Consider the following 16,028-nt stretch of genomic DNA (forward strand, 5'->3'; position numbering starts at 1 on the left):
CGATGTACAATTCATTAATGTATAGCGTTTGAAAAATTATGATTAATTTACAGAAACTATTTAAGAAATAAGCATAAAATCACTACTACGCGAGAGTGAAGTCCTTATTTAAAAGGTTTGGTTACAAGTAATTTTTTGAAAACATTTTTTTTTATACACAAAATATTAACGCTAAACGATGCAAAATTGATTAATGCAAAGCGTTTGAAAAATTATGATTAATTTACTGAAACTATTTAAGAAATAAGCATAAAATCACTACTACGCGAGAGTGAAGTCCTTATTTAAAAGGCTTGGTAGCAAGTTATTTTTTGAAAACATTTATTTTTTTATAGACAAAACACTAAAAAGTTGAACTATATAAAAACCGAAAAACAAAATACAAACGATCGTATGTATTGAGAAGTAGAGGTTATCGATTTTGAAGAGATGGGAAATTCATCCGCAAGCCCAGTAAACACAACAGAGTCAAAAGTGTGATGCTGTTGACGAGAACAGCCAACACAATCCAGTCCTGTTGTAAACCAAAGCTAACTGTAGCAGACATGATTTTAAATAAAGTACATACGAGACACTGGATGAGACGGCGGTTGCGCAAAATCGCTCCCCGTTTCGAAAATGGGAAAATTATACAAAAGATTATCAACGCACTGCCATCTATAACCAGGTCTAGAAAAGCACTCATGTATTCAATTACCGTCTTTGGAAAGTTGTAAGCTATCTTCAACAGATGTATTGTGCTGCATGAGAAACTGAATACGCATAACGTCAGACAGACGAGTAGATAGAGCCAGTGTAATTTATAATAATTCGTAGGGAGCCGTTGGGGCCGCTGTCGGTCGTATTGCTGGGGTTGCCGAGATCCTCTTCGTGTAGTCATTTCTATGCTTTCTTCGTTGCCGAGATTGTTGGAAACGAGTAATGGTGAGGGTCTTGCCCACACAATATTCGCGGCTCGTTGCAAATTGTTCATACTTGGAGCATTATACAAATTAACCCGCATACTATCTTCATTAGCTCTCAAATTATTATCAGGTCTATCTCCATCCGTTATCAGATTATCTTCAGGGTTATCTCCATCCGTTACTAAAATATCTTCAGGGCCATCTCCATCCGTTCCCCTATCTTCAGGGCTATCTCTATTCGTTATCAAATTATCTTCAGGGCCATCTCCATTCGTTCCCATATCTTCAGGGCTATCTCTATTCGTTATCAAATTATCTTCAGGGCCATCTCCATCCGTTCCCATATCTTCAGGGCTATCTCCATCCGTTCCCATATCTTCAGGGCTATCTCTATTCGTTATCAAATTATCTTCAGGGCTATCTCCATCCGTTCCCATATCTTCAGGGCTATCTCTATTCGTTATCAAATTATCTTCAGGGCTATCTCCATCCGTTCCCATATCTTCAGGGCTATCTCGATTCGTTATCAAATTATCTTCAGGGCTATCTCCATCTGTTCTTAAATTTTCCTCAGAATCGTCTTCATCCGTTCTCAATTTTCCCCTAGAATTGTCTCCATCAGTTCTTTCCGAGTCCTCCATTCTTTCTAGGGATATAATCTCCAGCTGCTGATATGAAACCAAACGGATCTCAAAATTTTCTTCCACTGCCCAAGCTTTGTATTTCTTATCTAAAAAGCAGCAATGAATTTAACAAAAAAAAAAAGTCTACTTATCTTGTTCGGTGTTCAAACTGTCTTAAATGAACTAGTCCAACCCCCCCTCTCTCTCGTTTATTATTCGAAACTACGACACGGTTTCAATTCTTAGTTAAGTCAAAAAATAAAAAAATTATTTGATGTCCTTGGAAGTGCATGAACGACATATCCTTTCTGTTTGTTTCTCTTAGAATAAATTACTTCTATGTCATCCACATTGCTATTTATTAAATCTGTGGTACCAGCCTACCCTTTGGCGTCACGCTCCTAAAATTTTACTTATCAAAAATCAGATGTTCGCATTCTCACCGCGGTTAGATTTTAACTAAAAACATAAACACCAGAAAAAAAAAAAAAACATCAACCGACGATTTAAACGCAGTTTCATTTTGGCGGAATCTACTTTGTGGCAAACATCGAAACCAAGTCCCAGGTCTGGAACTAACTTCTTTCAATCGTACCATCAGTATCGTCCTGGGAAGGGACATAATCGTTACTCTCTTATTAAGACACATGTAAGACATCAAGTGAAATGTTCTCAGCCATAAAGTGAAACCAAGTGGCTTTTACAGCTTGTCAAGAGCTTACCTTTTACTCTGCTACTATCAACACAATTCTAATATTGGCTTCAAATTTTGGCACAAGGCCAGCAATTCCAGGGAAGATTTAAGTCGATTACATCTACCCCCAGTGCTCAACTGGTACTTATTTTATTCTTTTCTACATTAGGCACAAGGCCCGAAATTTGGGAGGAGGGTGACAGTCGATTAGATCAACCCCGGTACGCAACTGGTACTTAATTTATCGATCCCGAAAGCACGAAAGGCAAAGTCGACCTCGGCGGAATTTAAACTCAGAACATGAAGACAGACGAAATACCGATTTCTTTATTACTCATCAGGGGCTAACATAGAAGGTACGTGCACAATATCGGGGAACTAAAATTATAAAAAGGAGGCATAAAGAAAGAAGCAAAATTAAAAGAAACGAACGAATCATGAAAAATATGATATAATGAGGCGGAATGCCCACTCGACCCCTGAAGTCGAATGGTTACAGAATAAACTTCCTTTTGACCCACTTTTTATGTGCTATAAATGGGAAAGTCACACAAAACGTAAAAGATGTGTTAAGCAATTGGTACGATCATGAAGATTGTAATTACGCGGTTGTGGATGGTGATGATATGGACTTATTGGTGAGAAGGTTTGAGGAAGAGGGTGTGTGTTGGAAGTCAGTGCAAATGAAGGATAAATTGATAGAGAGGGCTGAAAGAAAAATGAACGTTGTGATAGGTAAGCAAGGAATGCTAATTGGAAATGGGTGAAAGGACAGGTAAGTGATGCTGACGGATGGGGCCGTCGGCATCGCTTTCATATATCATTTTTCATATTTCATTTACCCATATATATGTAATTGTGATGTTCTGTGTCCCCAATGTTTGTAACGTCCCCTCTGTGTAGCCCCTAGTGGGTAATTAAAAATCACAGAATAAACTTTCCTGGGCTATAATAGACTCGGGTACCCCACACTAGTTGCGCACTGGGGTCGATCTAATCGACTGGCCTTGTGTCTGCAGTAGAAAAGAATATCAATATTACGAGGACATGCGCTATCACAGCGCGTCGCTGCACCCGCCATTTGTTAGGGATTTCCTACCCTTGGTGAATGGCACCTTTACTGATGAGGGTTCTACAAGGTCGGAGTGCAAATCCTACCTCAACTTCTTTCAGTCGCTTTTTACGACTCGCAGAGGAAGCGTTGGATCTATTCTTTGGCATGCCGCTTGCCATACAGTTCTAGAGCAACGTGAAATGAAGTGTTTTGCTCAAGAGCACAACACATCGTCCGGTCCGGGGATCTAACCCACAGTCTAGTGATCGTGAGTGTAACAGCCCTGACCACTGGGGCCACGTACCTTCACGAGTAATCATTGAGTTTAATTACTCAGGGACGCTACGGACGTGAAGGACATAAGTTAAGTTAGTGTTAACATATCTAATATAGATTTTAAATTTTGACACAAAGCCAGCTATTACAGGGAGGGGGCATGTCAGTTATTTTGACCCATGTATTCAACCGGAGTTTGTGGAGGCACATGGCCTAGTGGTTAGAGCAGCGGACTCGCGGTCGAGGGATTGCGAGTTCAAATCTCAGACAGAGCGATTTATGTGTGTGTGTTTATGAGCGAAACACCTAAGCTCCATGCGGCTCTGACCGAAGGTAATGGCGAACTTCTGCTGACTCTTTCGCCACAACTTTCTATCACTCTTTCCTCCTGCATCTTGTAGCTCACCTGCGACGGACCGGCATCCCGTCCAGGTGGAGAACCTATACGCCAAGGAAATCGGGAAATCGGCCCTTATGAGCCAGGTGTGGCTCGAGAAGGAACAAACAATTCAACCGGAACTTAATTTATCGACCCCGAAAGGATGAAAGGTTAAGTCGATTGGCGGAATTTGAGCTCAGAACATAAAGACAGACGAAATGACGCAAAGCATTTTACCCGGTGTGCTTAACATAGCTAATATAGGGAACATAAAATTTCCAGTTTGATTTATGCAGCGCAGAAAAACCTTTGTTAACTCAAGGACTAATATTTTAATCGTTTCGATAAATATGAGAAACCATTTCAGTCATATTTCTTTGTTACTAGACTGGTAAAGTGTAAGCGTCGCTGAAGAGATCTTATAAACCGAAATATATCCGAAATTATGTCCAATATTAACCAAAATGATTAGCATAAATCATGGAGCTATTGAGGCCTTTTCTTCGTTACATAATCATTTCCAATTGGAGTTTTAACAATCGTTATTTCGACTTTGGGATCTTTTCGGTTTGAACGGCAGTTTTTTCTAGCGGTGTCATATGAAATTGTCACCCATAATTATGACCCTAGTCTCGATCTATTGCATTTCAATCTGTTTTAAGGTTGGTGTTAGGGTTAGGGGTGGGAGAAGGGTATCTTTTTTTCTTCACAAATGTAAATAAACCCAATCTGTTTCTTAAACGAGGGACATGTTCATACGGCACAGACTGTTTTCACCTCAATAGACGTCATTGATTGGTTGAAATTGCAGAAATTGGAGAGAAAAAAACAACAAATATCTTACAAACTATAGAATTTTCTTAATAAAGCCAAGAGAAAAAGATGTTTTATAAACATTCTACCAGTATACGAAGTTTAAAATTTTTTAGTTACCTAGAAATTATGTTAAAAACTGCCGTTCAAACCGAAAAGATCCCGACTTTGTTAACTTCACTCTGAGTTAACTAAATGGCTAGGACTTTGAAAACTAGCGGACAATTTCTTTTTTCCGGTTGCACTGTGGTAGTTTTATTTGATAGATTTCGACTTTATTTTTTATGTTGCTGAGTTTCTATACAGTTCTATAGTTAAGAGATGAGGAATTATGTACATTATTTAGAATTGACGGATATTTGTCCTCATCTTGTTTGTTGTTAACACAACGTTTCGGCTGATATACCCTCCAGCCTTCATCAGATGTCTTGAGGAAATTTCGAACTTGGTTCTCGTTCCTAAGGTATATTTTGATGTTATTACTATTAATATCATTATGCTCCTAACCACTATGCCCACGGGTATATGGCGTAGTGGTTAAGAGCGCGGGCTACTAACCCCAAGATTCCGAGTTCGATTCCAAGCAGTGACCTGAACAACAACAACAGCAGCATCTTGAGTTAGGTGTCATCTATCATAACCTTGAGTTAACCGAGGCCTTTCGGAGCGCGATTTGGTAAATGGCTACCAAGTGGAAGCTTGTCATTATTTTTAGAAGCAATGAAAAATATTCATTTCAAATTCTGGTACAAGGGCTGCAATTTCGTGGGAGGGGTGATTCGATTACATCGACTCCAGTGTTCAACTGGATGGTTCTTGTTTTATCGACCCCAAAACGATGAAAGGCAAAGTCGACAACGGTGAACTAAGAACGTAAAGGTTGGACGAAATGCTGCCAAGCATTTCGTCCGGCATGCTAACGATTCTGCCAGCTCGCCGCCTTAACAGCAATTAAAATACTGGAAGTTCATAACAAACTAAATCAAAAATGATTTAAAAGAATTAGCAAAAACGATCGAATGTAGACAGTTGAAGGTGGTCACAGATTTTGAGGATATGTAAAATTCGACCTCAGCATCGGTATACATAACAGAGTTAAAAGCAAGATGCTGCTGCCAAGAACAGCTAGTATAATCCAGTCGTAATATAAACCAAAGATGATGCTGGCGGACACCAGATTACATAGAGTGCATAGGACACATACGATGAGATTGCGGTCTGGGAAAACTAAACTTTGTCTCGGAAACGGAAAAACGATGCAGAAGATTGCTAACGAGTTGCCGGCTATAACCACATTTAGAACAATACTCCAGTAGCCATATACGGTGTTTGGAATATTGTGAGCTAGTTTTAACAGACGACAAGACTAAAGGTTGAACTGAACACAGACAACGCCAGATAAATGAGTAAATAGGCCCAGTGTATACGATGATTGGCAATGTGGTCTTTGTTCTCAAGTTGTTGGTGGTGGTGGTGTTGATGCCGTTGAGATCCTTCAAGCGCGGTCATTTTTAGGTTTTCCTCATTATGGATATTGAAGACAAGTAACAGACGACGTGTTTTCCACGATTCAGTCAATATTCGGAACAAATTGGCCCTAATTGGAGCGTTATTCAGATTTTCAACTTCACAGTCTGCATTAGTTTTTTCAGAATTTCCCATTCTGCGATATAATCTTTCTTCAGCTGTTTTGAAGCCAAATTTCCTCCGTCCCAAATATTGACAGTTAATCAAGTTTTAATATCTATCGTTTTTGAAATAATGGAAATTAATATTTTGCTTTGATTTTAAAAAGCTATCTTAAATGAACTATTCCATCATTTCACCTTCTGTTTCTTTTTATTTGTGTTTTTTCATTATTCAATCACACTTTCTTGCATCCACAACACAGATTCAATTCTTAGGGAAAGCCATCTAATCTCACTTTATTTTATTAAATTTGCCACAAGGGCAGTACATAGAGTAAGGTAGCTTGCGGGCTGGACACGGACATTAATGAGATGAATTCCTTATTAACCTATAAAGGTTTTACACAGAGGGGACATTCAAAGTACAAACTCGCTTCTTACATACAGAGTAAAAAACCGGATGGATTTACATATATTGTGTATGAGGGTTTAAAATATACATATGAACGATGATCGGATGAGTTTTGGGTCCGGGTTAGTGAGTTAACCCGCCGGCTGGTTATCCCTTTTTGGTAATTTTTTTCCTTCCTTTTATGCTCCGACCGACCGTGCAAGCACAGCCTCGTGCGTTCTCATCTTTCTTACTACTGTCGTCCATCTTTTTCCAAACGCTCTTTGCGGCAGGCTCCTCCTCTCCATACGGATCTTGCTGGACAGATGGGCAGCGAAGTAATTATTCACCAGCCCACGTCCGGAGAGGAACTGACCTGTCGCAATCCCTTTTGCTCGCGTCTTCCATACCACATCTTTCAGTATGGTTACTACGCAGAGAAAGGCTACCTTTTTTTCTTTGGTGAAAGATGAAGGTGACATTAATGAGATGAATGATAACGATACATCTAATCTCGTTTTCTTTATTTCCTATAAAAAGGATACATAGAGGGAACAAACAAGGACAAACAAGGGACATATAGAGGTCAGACGCACTCGTTACACAAAATTAAAGCGAATGGGTTTAACTTGGCAGAAGCGTTAGCACGCCGGGCGAAATGCTTTGCAGTATTTCGTCTGCCGTTACGTTCTGAGTTCAAATTCCGCCGAAGTCGACTTTGCCTTTCATCCTTTCGGGGTCGATAAATTAAGCACCAGTTACGCACCGGGGTCGATGTAATCGACTTAATACCTATGTCTGTCCTTGTTTGTCCCCGCTATGTTTAGCCTCTTGTGGGTAATAAAGAAATAGATATGAAAGTTAAAAATATAAATGATCATTTTATAACAGTATTTTTTCCGGGTTAGTGACCTAACCCGCCGGTTGTTTTCCTTCTGGTAATTATTTCCAGGAACCCAACCTAGACCCCCATATCTACGGCGTTCGCCGCTGGAATAAGGAGTGGTTGGAGATCACGTGGTCGTTAGCCTTGAATCGCCAGGCCTGGTCGGCGTTTGTGAGAGATGCAGCATTGAGGATGAATGAAGCCAGCTCAACCCACCCCGGGTGAATGCCGTAAGAAGAAGAAGGAGAAGAAGAACTGTTCACATTGCCGAGGTCGACTTTGTTTTTCATCCTTTCGGGGTCGATTAAATAAGTACCAGTTACGCATTGGGATCGATATAATCGACTTAATCCGTTTGTCTGTCCTTGTTTGTCCCCTCTGTGTTTAGCCCCTTGTGGGTAGTAAAGAAATAAGTACTTCGTCTGTTACTACGTTCTGAGTTCAAATTCCGCCGAGGTCGACTTTGCTTTTCATCCTGTCGGGGTCGATTAAATCAGTACCAGTTATGCACTGGGATCGATATAATCGACTTAATCCCTTTGTCTGTCCTTGTTCGTCCCCTCTGTGTTTAGCCCCTTGTGGGTAGTAAAGAAATAGGTATTTTGTCTGTCTTACGTTCTGAGTTCAAATAGTTTGACGAATTATTAGCAACTTGTTATTGGCATTGCGCTGTCTCTGCAGTCTGGTAGCCTGAGTGCAAAATATGTATGGGCCAACAATTAACTTTTCGTAGTTATGCTTTGGTTGACATTGGCATCAATCGAACTCACTTTGACAAAGAAGCCGTCGATCGTCTGTGAGCCTTTTGATCTTCAAGAAGCGCTTCTCTTTCCGTCTTTATTCTCTTCATACAAAATACAAAAAGAGTGTGGGGGTATCGATGAGGCTCAACGATAAGGCGGGGAGCTGGCAGAAATGTTAACACGCCGGGCAAAATGCTTAGCAGTATTTCGTCTGCCGTTACGTTCTGAGTTCAAATTCCGCCGAGGTCGACTTCGCCTTTCATCCTTTTGGGGTCAATAAATTAAGTACCTATTTTTTTATTACCCACAAGGGGCTAAAAACAGAGGGAACGAACAAGGACAGACAAACGGATTAAATCGATTATATCGACCCCAGTGCGTAACTGGTACTTAATTTATCGACCCCTGAAAGGATGAAAGGCAAAGTCGACCTCGGCGGAATTTGAACTCAGAACGTAACGGCGGACAAAATACGGCTACGCATTTCGCCCGGCGTGCTAACGATTCTGCCAGCTCACCACCTTAATTAAGTACCAGTTACGCACTGGGGTCGATGTAATCGACTTAATACCTACGTCTGTCCTTGTTTGTCCCCTCTATGTTTAGCCCCTTGTGGGTAATAAAGAAATAGGTATTTCGTCTGTCGTTACGTTCTGAGTTCAAATTCCACAGAGGTCGACTTTGCCTTTCATCCTTTCGGGGGTCGATAAATTAAGTACTAGTTACGCACTGGGGTCGATGTAATCGACTTAATCCGTTTGCCTGTCCTTGTTTGTCCCTTCTGTGTTTAGCCCCTTATGGGTAGTAAAGAAATAGGTATCGATGAGTCAACACCGTTGCTGGATTCATTCGTTCACACGGATGAATGCAGCGATGGCTATCAAAGTTTAGTTTGTCACGTTTCACTGAAAATGGCACGGTTCTTTGCTCCACATCTATTCGAGTGTTTGTTGCTGCAGCACCAGATGAGAAATTTAATTCCGAAAGCCAGACATTGTATAGTAGGATCAACAAACTAGAATTTTTCATTTTCCCCCATAACTTGAGGCGAAACAGAATTTTCTCAGGGTTATGAAATGACCTTCTTAGTTTCCAAGTATACATTTCTTTATTATAATTGGCTGTCAAATTGAACTAATAAACTATTTCAACCGCGACAAACTACTTGCAATCTATTCCTTAGAGTATTATAAGTTAATTACCACATTAAATTATAAATATTTCAAACTATAGCTCTACAGTTTTTCTATTTCAGATCTTTTCGGTTTGAACGACAGTTTTTAAAAATAATTTCCACGTAACTAAACAATTTTAAACTTCGTATACTGGTAGAATGTGTTTATAAAACATCTTTTTCTCTTGGCTTTATTGAGAAAATTCTATAGTTTGTAAGATATTTGTTGGGTTTTTTTCTTCAATTTCTTCAATTTCAACCGATCAATGACGTCTATTGAGGTGAAAACATTCTGTGCCGTATGACTATGTCCCTCGTTTAAGAAGCAGATTGGGTTTATTTACATTTGTGAAGAAAAAAAGATACCCTTCCCCCACCCCTAACCCTAACCGTAAAATAGATTGAAACGCAATAGATCGATACTAAAGTCATAATTATGGGTGACAATTTCATATGACGCCGCGAGAAAAAACTGCCGTTCAAACCGAAAAGATCCGAATTGTAATCTTATACTCCAAGCCGTTTATTATGGCTGCCACCAACCAAGCGGAATCTACTTCGAGTGGGATATCTCCTACCCTAATTTTGGAAGTTCGCCTTCCAAGATAAACATGTAGGAGAACCACTTCCTCAGTTTTTAATGGCTCCGTTGAAGTTTGCTTTGCCTTTTCCTCGGTTTTAAAACGGACTTCTATTGCGGCACACTTCACTCATCTTGTGTTGAATGCCACGTAGTTACAAACTGAACGGAGGAACAGCTCCACCGCCTCTTTACTTGCGTTGTCCAGTTTTTACTTTGATCATATATGATTTGTACATCACGGTGCACCGCAGTGCATTCTGCGCGGTTTCACTGGGAGGGGTAATCACTGTTTCGCTCCCCTCCCTTTTCATCATACCCTTGTATTTTTCGAGCTCTTAGCTTCTACAATTTAACTTTCTTGAAACACCGTCCGCTGCTGCAAAATTGCTATCTTTTCTTCCTTGCATAAAGTCTTCTGTTGGCATGCTAATTAAAACTTGTGCTGTCTTCTATAATATCTTCATTTGTGCCAGGTACACTTACAGTTCTTGGTTTTACTAGGTGATTTGTCTATTTTATTTTTTTTTTTTGAAAGCTACAAACCCGCCTCATTTGCACAAGGATGGGGGGAAAACGTTAAGAAAACTCTTGCCACAAGCAGAAAAATAGGTGTTTAAAAGAAAAAAAAAACTCAAAAATTCAACAACGTAATTAATCAACAGTGCAAATTCAATTAAACATAAATATTACAACTGTTATATATTTAAGAGATTAGGAATTTTGTACATTATTTACATTTGACGGATATTTGTCTTTATCTTGTTTGTTAACAACGTCTCGGCTGCTATAACCCTTCAGCCAAGGACGAAGAGGGGAAAAAAAAAAAAAAAAAAAAAAAAAAAAAACATCCCTCAAACCGTTGCTATCTATAAAATAGACAAAGCTATGTTGGCGAACCGATTAAAAAACAAGGGATTTCTGAGGAAAGACTTTTCCCCACTAATGTCTTGGGGAAATTTGGAACCTAGGTTCTCATTCCTAAAGTATTTTTCGATGTTATTATTCAGGTCACTACCTGGAATCGAACTCGGAATCTTGGGGTTAGTAGCTCGCGCTCTTAACCACTACACCATATGCCCGTAGTGGTTAAGAGCGCGGGCTACTATGATGCGAAGTTCGATTCCAGGCTGTGACCTGAATAACATCGAAAAATACTTTAAAAATGAGAACTCGGGTTCGAAATTTTCAAGACACCTGATGAAGGCTGGAGGGGGATCTTTTCGGTTTGAACGGCAGTTTTTTCTAGCGGTGTCATAAGAAATTGCCACCCATAATTATGACCCTAGTATCGATCTATTGCATTTCAATCTGTTTTAGGGTTGGTAGGAAGGGTATCTTTTTTTCTTCACAAATGTAAATAAACCCAATCTGTTTATTGAACGAGGGACATATTCATACGGCACAATGTTTTTTATCTCAATGGACGTCATTGATTGGTTGAAATTGCAGAAAAAACAACAATAATTATCTTACAAACTATAGAATTTTCTCAATAAAGCCAAGAGAAAAAGATGTTTTATAAACACATTCTACCAGTATACGAAGTTTAAAATTTTTTAGTTACCTAGAAATTGTTAAAAACTGCCGTTCAAACCGAAAAGATTCCTGGAGGGTATATCAGCCGAAACGTTGTGTTAACGAACAAGATGAGGACAAATATCCGTCAAATGTAAATATTACAACTTACGCCAAACCTTTCGAACAACGCAAAAACGAGAATGACGATCAAGTCGGCGAGATGATTGTAAACGATGGACGAAGCCCAACGATAGATCAAATTACCAGACATGAAAATATGTACTGTGGTTGATTTATCCAACTAAATGCTTCAATGCGATTATTTTTAAAGATCATCCCGGAGCGAGGCCGGGGTGACCGTTTCGCCTTTTCACTTTATTCATTTTCATGTGTTGATTGTCCCCCATATATGTGTTTCTGCCCTGTATGTCGGCCCCTTGTGGGCAATAAAAAAGTTACGCACTGGGGGGGGGGGGAGGGTCGATGTAATCGATTTAATCCCTTTCTTCCTTGTTTGTCCCCTCTGTGTACGTCTTGTGTGTCTGCCTGTTCTTTCAGACCCTAGACGAGATTGCGAATCCTCTGTACCCCAAGATGCCCCAGAATGGCCGCACTCCAATTAAGCAAGTAAATATATATATATATATATATATATATATATATTAAATCCGACTATTGTATAACATTCCGACACCAATTTACGTCTGAGCTTTGATCCCCAAAGATTTTTAACTTATTGCAGGGGGTTTTCTTAGTTATGAACTGTTGCGGCTTTGAAACCATTAGAGTTAGCGCGAATTGAGCTGTTTCTTCTATGTCATGCTGTTAATGTCGGGATTACAGTGGTTTCCAAAATTAAACATTCCAAAGCCTAGGTTTCTTTATTTTGTAAATCTATCGGGGGCTATCTGTACAATCATTTCGAGGCCTTAAAAGAAAAAAAAAAAAAAAAAAAAAAAAAAAAAAAATCTTCGAAGAAAAAATATTTTCTCAGCGGTTTGGTCATATTTTATACCTGATGCATTGTCAGGTGAAACTTTCGACAGATTAAAAAAATATTTTTTTAATGTTACAACAAACTAACGAGAACATTTCAAGTATTCTTTATTCAAATAGTTACAAAATTTTCAGTTAAATTTCTAGTGTAAAATTGCAATAGATTTAAGAAATTACAAATTTAGAAAAAGAAAAATCAAAAAAATCTGAAGGTTTTACATGTAATAGGGTAGCCAGGGTATTTCAAATATTTTAGTTTATTCAACTATAACGGTTCAAATCTTTGCAATTTCGAGAGAGGATTAAGTTGTTAACAACCCATTCAACTCTTATTGATCGACCTCGATTGATCGACCCCGAAAGAGGAAAGGCAAAGCAGAACTTAGCGGAATTTCAACTCGGAACGTAAAGATGGACGAAACGGCGCTAAAGCATTTTGCCCCGCAGGTTAACGAGTCTGCCAGGTGGCAGAAAATAAGACCCGAATAATTGACTCTAAAGAGTTGAAGTTAGTTTGCAGATTTTGAAACTTGTAAATATTCGACATCAACGTCGGAACACATAAATACAAAAAGTGTTATATTGCAAACTGAAGTCAAAAAATAGCGGACAACAGTTTAAATAAATCACACAGAATACAGTGGACGAGAGGGCGAGTTGAGAAAAACTGACCATCGTTTGAAAAAACGAGAAAATGATAGAGAAAAAAAATCAAGTTCTAATTGTTGGTTTTGATATTTAAGGTGGTGTTGATACCGAGATGCTCTTTGATGGAGGACATTTATGTACAGCGACGGTTTTTAACAGCAAATTATTCGATGTTCGTAGTAAATTGCATGTACTTAGATTACTTTTGAAGCTACAGGTTTCTGTTCCAGCAAAATCATCCATATTTCTGAGGAATTCACTTCTGCCGATATAAAGCCAACTGACATAAAAAAAAAAAAAAAAAAATTTCCTCCACCAAAAGCACCTTCAAGTAGTTGTCTTTTTTCTCAACTGCGTTACCTAAGAAACAATGGAAAATAAAAGAAAATTTACTGGTTTTCAATTGATAAACGGTTTAAAGAAAGGACTCGTGTTTTAGTCATTTACCATTATTACATACCTATCATTTTATGACGTGGTATTAATACTTAAAGTTATTCTTTAGCTTGTAATAACATTGGAAATTTAAGAAAATTATGTCCTATTAGTAATCCTTGGAAAATAGAAATGGACGTTAAGTGTCATAAGGAGTCAGTATTAGGATCTTTTCGGTTTGAACGGTAGTTTTTCTAGCGGTGTCATATGAAATTGTCACCCATAATTATGACCCTAGTATCGATCTATTGCATTTCTATCTGTTTTAGGGTTAGGGGGAAGGGTATCTTTTTCTTCACAAATGTAAATAAACTCAATCTGTTTCTTAAACGAGGGGCATATTCATACGGCACAAAATGCTTTTTTTTTTTTTTTACCTCAATAGACGTATTTGATTGGTTGAAATTGCAGAAATTGAAGAAAAAGACAACAAATATCTTACAAACTATAGAATTTTCTCAAGAAAGCCAAGAGAAAAAGATGTTTTATAAACACATTCTACCAGTATACGAAGTTTAAAATTTTTTAATTACCTAGAAATGTTAAAAACTACCGTTCAAACCGAAAAAATCCGATTTTAGTAGATTCATTGTGTAAATTGGTCTTGTAGAATGCATTTTAGTATTCCGTCCTACATGTACATACACCATATAAAATGTTAGACGTTTCCTGAGAGTAGAATTCACTAAATAGATATTAAAACAGATATTAGAGTTAAATAGATGTTAAAACAGAATTTTCTCCGACAGTATACTCACTTTTTTTGGCAGTGTCTGGGTAAATTTATCTGCAAAATAGGACATCAACCATGGTATATACAGCAGAAATAAAAGCATGGTAGAACTGATAAGAACAGCGACAGGTACCCATTCCCTATGTAGATGGTACATAACGCCAGCAGATACCACATTAAGAAAGGAACAAAAGAGACAGATTAAGAACATGCGGTCTGAGAAACTTGCTCTTTTGTTTGCAAGATGAAAGATAACACAGAAGTTTATCAACGAGTTGATGGCTATAACCGTGTCTAGAATAATATTCCAAGAGTTTGGCATAGTTGAAAAATTGCGGATTCTTTCCGCTAGATCTATACAGCTGCAGAATAAGGTAATAAATGATAGCAACATGTAGGCTACCGTATGGAGCAATTGTATACTATGATCAGTAGTGTTCAGCTGGGTTTGCTGTTGAGCGCTGGATTCAGGTTTCGGAGATGGTTCTAACGCGGTCATTCCTATAGTTTCTCCCTCGCTGCTGATATAAGAAACAAGTGACAGACGACGTGTTGGCCCCGAAACACCCGTGGTTTGTGACAAACTGCTTGTACTTTCATCTGCTTTCTCATCACCACCACCAGGATTGGCTTCCTTATTTACATCAGAAAAAAGTGATGGACGACGTGTTGGCTCTGAAACATTCGTTGGCTTTGAAACATCCGTTGGCTTTGAAACATCCGTTGGCTTTGAAACATCCGTGGTTTGCGGCAAATTGATTGTATGTTCATCTGTTTTATTATCACCATTTGGACCGCCTTCGTTACTTCTTTGATATTCTGCCATTCCTTCTCTAGACGTAACCTTCTCTTGCTGACACAATGAAAAATAATGTTTTCCCCCTCTGATATTTATAACCAATTCACCATGTTTGGTTGTCTTAGGAAACAATAGAAATTATTAAAATACCTTGAGTTGAGTTTTTAAAAATCACTGAAATAAACTATTCCATCGTTTCAACTTCAGGGTTTTTTTTTACTCCAAGTCAATCACATTTTGCAGATCATTCTAATCCACGCGGTTTCAATTCTCGAGTTGACATTATCAAATTTAATTTGTGCTGCAAAATATTATTGGAAATATATGAACACTACTTGTCGCTCATATTCACATTGTTTATCACCAGTGGTATTCCATTTCACTGTTCAACTCGCCTTTTGTTTGGTATTTTGATTCATAATTCTCAATTAACAAAAAAAATAAACTGATGTCGATGTAATTGAATAACAACTTCTGCCTCTAAAACTGCTTGTCTTGTGTTAAAATTGGAAACAAGTAAGGACGGTGGATTTACAGAACTGCTATAATGTCGAGCAAATGCCGTGCTATATTTGTCTAGCTCTTTACGATCTGTGTTCGAATCCCAGTCAGGCCCATTTTGCCTTTCGTCTTTTGAATGTCGATGAAATAAAGTACCATTCAAGTACTGGGGCCGATTTAATGGACTTAACCTATTTCTTTACTACCCACAAGGGGCTAATCACAGAGAGGACAAACAAGGACAGACAA

At 38.5% G+C, this 16,028-nt stretch overlaps 2 protein-coding genes across 2 annotated transcripts; both read right to left on the reverse strand.

Annotated features, from left to right (window-relative positions):
* Window positions 1-277: 277 nt before the first annotated feature.
* Window positions 278-1,578, reverse strand: LOC118766890. Its single transcript, XM_036510745.1, has 2 exons — window positions 1,521-1,578; window positions 278-1,487 (listed from the first exon to the last, which is right to left on the reverse strand). Exons 1-2 carry the CDS (start codon window positions 1,544-1,546, stop codon window positions 413-415), a joined length of 1,101 nt encoding a protein of 366 aa, XP_036366638.1. The 5' UTR covers window positions 1,547-1,578; the 3' UTR covers window positions 278-412.
* Window positions 1,579-12,754: 11,176 nt separating this feature from the next.
* Window positions 12,755-15,317, reverse strand: LOC115221733. The gene is made up of 2 exons (XM_029791945.2): window positions 14,505-15,317; window positions 12,755-13,671 (listed from the first exon to the last, which is right to left on the reverse strand). Exons 1-2 carry the CDS (start codon window positions 15,303-15,305, stop codon window positions 13,639-13,641), a joined length of 834 nt encoding a protein of 277 aa, XP_029647805.1. The 5' UTR covers window positions 15,306-15,317; the 3' UTR covers window positions 12,755-13,638.
* Window positions 15,318-16,028: the final 711 nt, after the last annotated feature.

The sequence above is a fragment of the Octopus sinensis genome, linkage group LG18 (genome assembly GCF_006345805.1).
Source record: "Octopus sinensis linkage group LG18, ASM634580v1, whole genome shotgun sequence".
NCBI classification, from domain to species: Eukaryota; Metazoa; Mollusca; class Cephalopoda; order Octopoda; family Octopodidae; genus Octopus; species Octopus sinensis.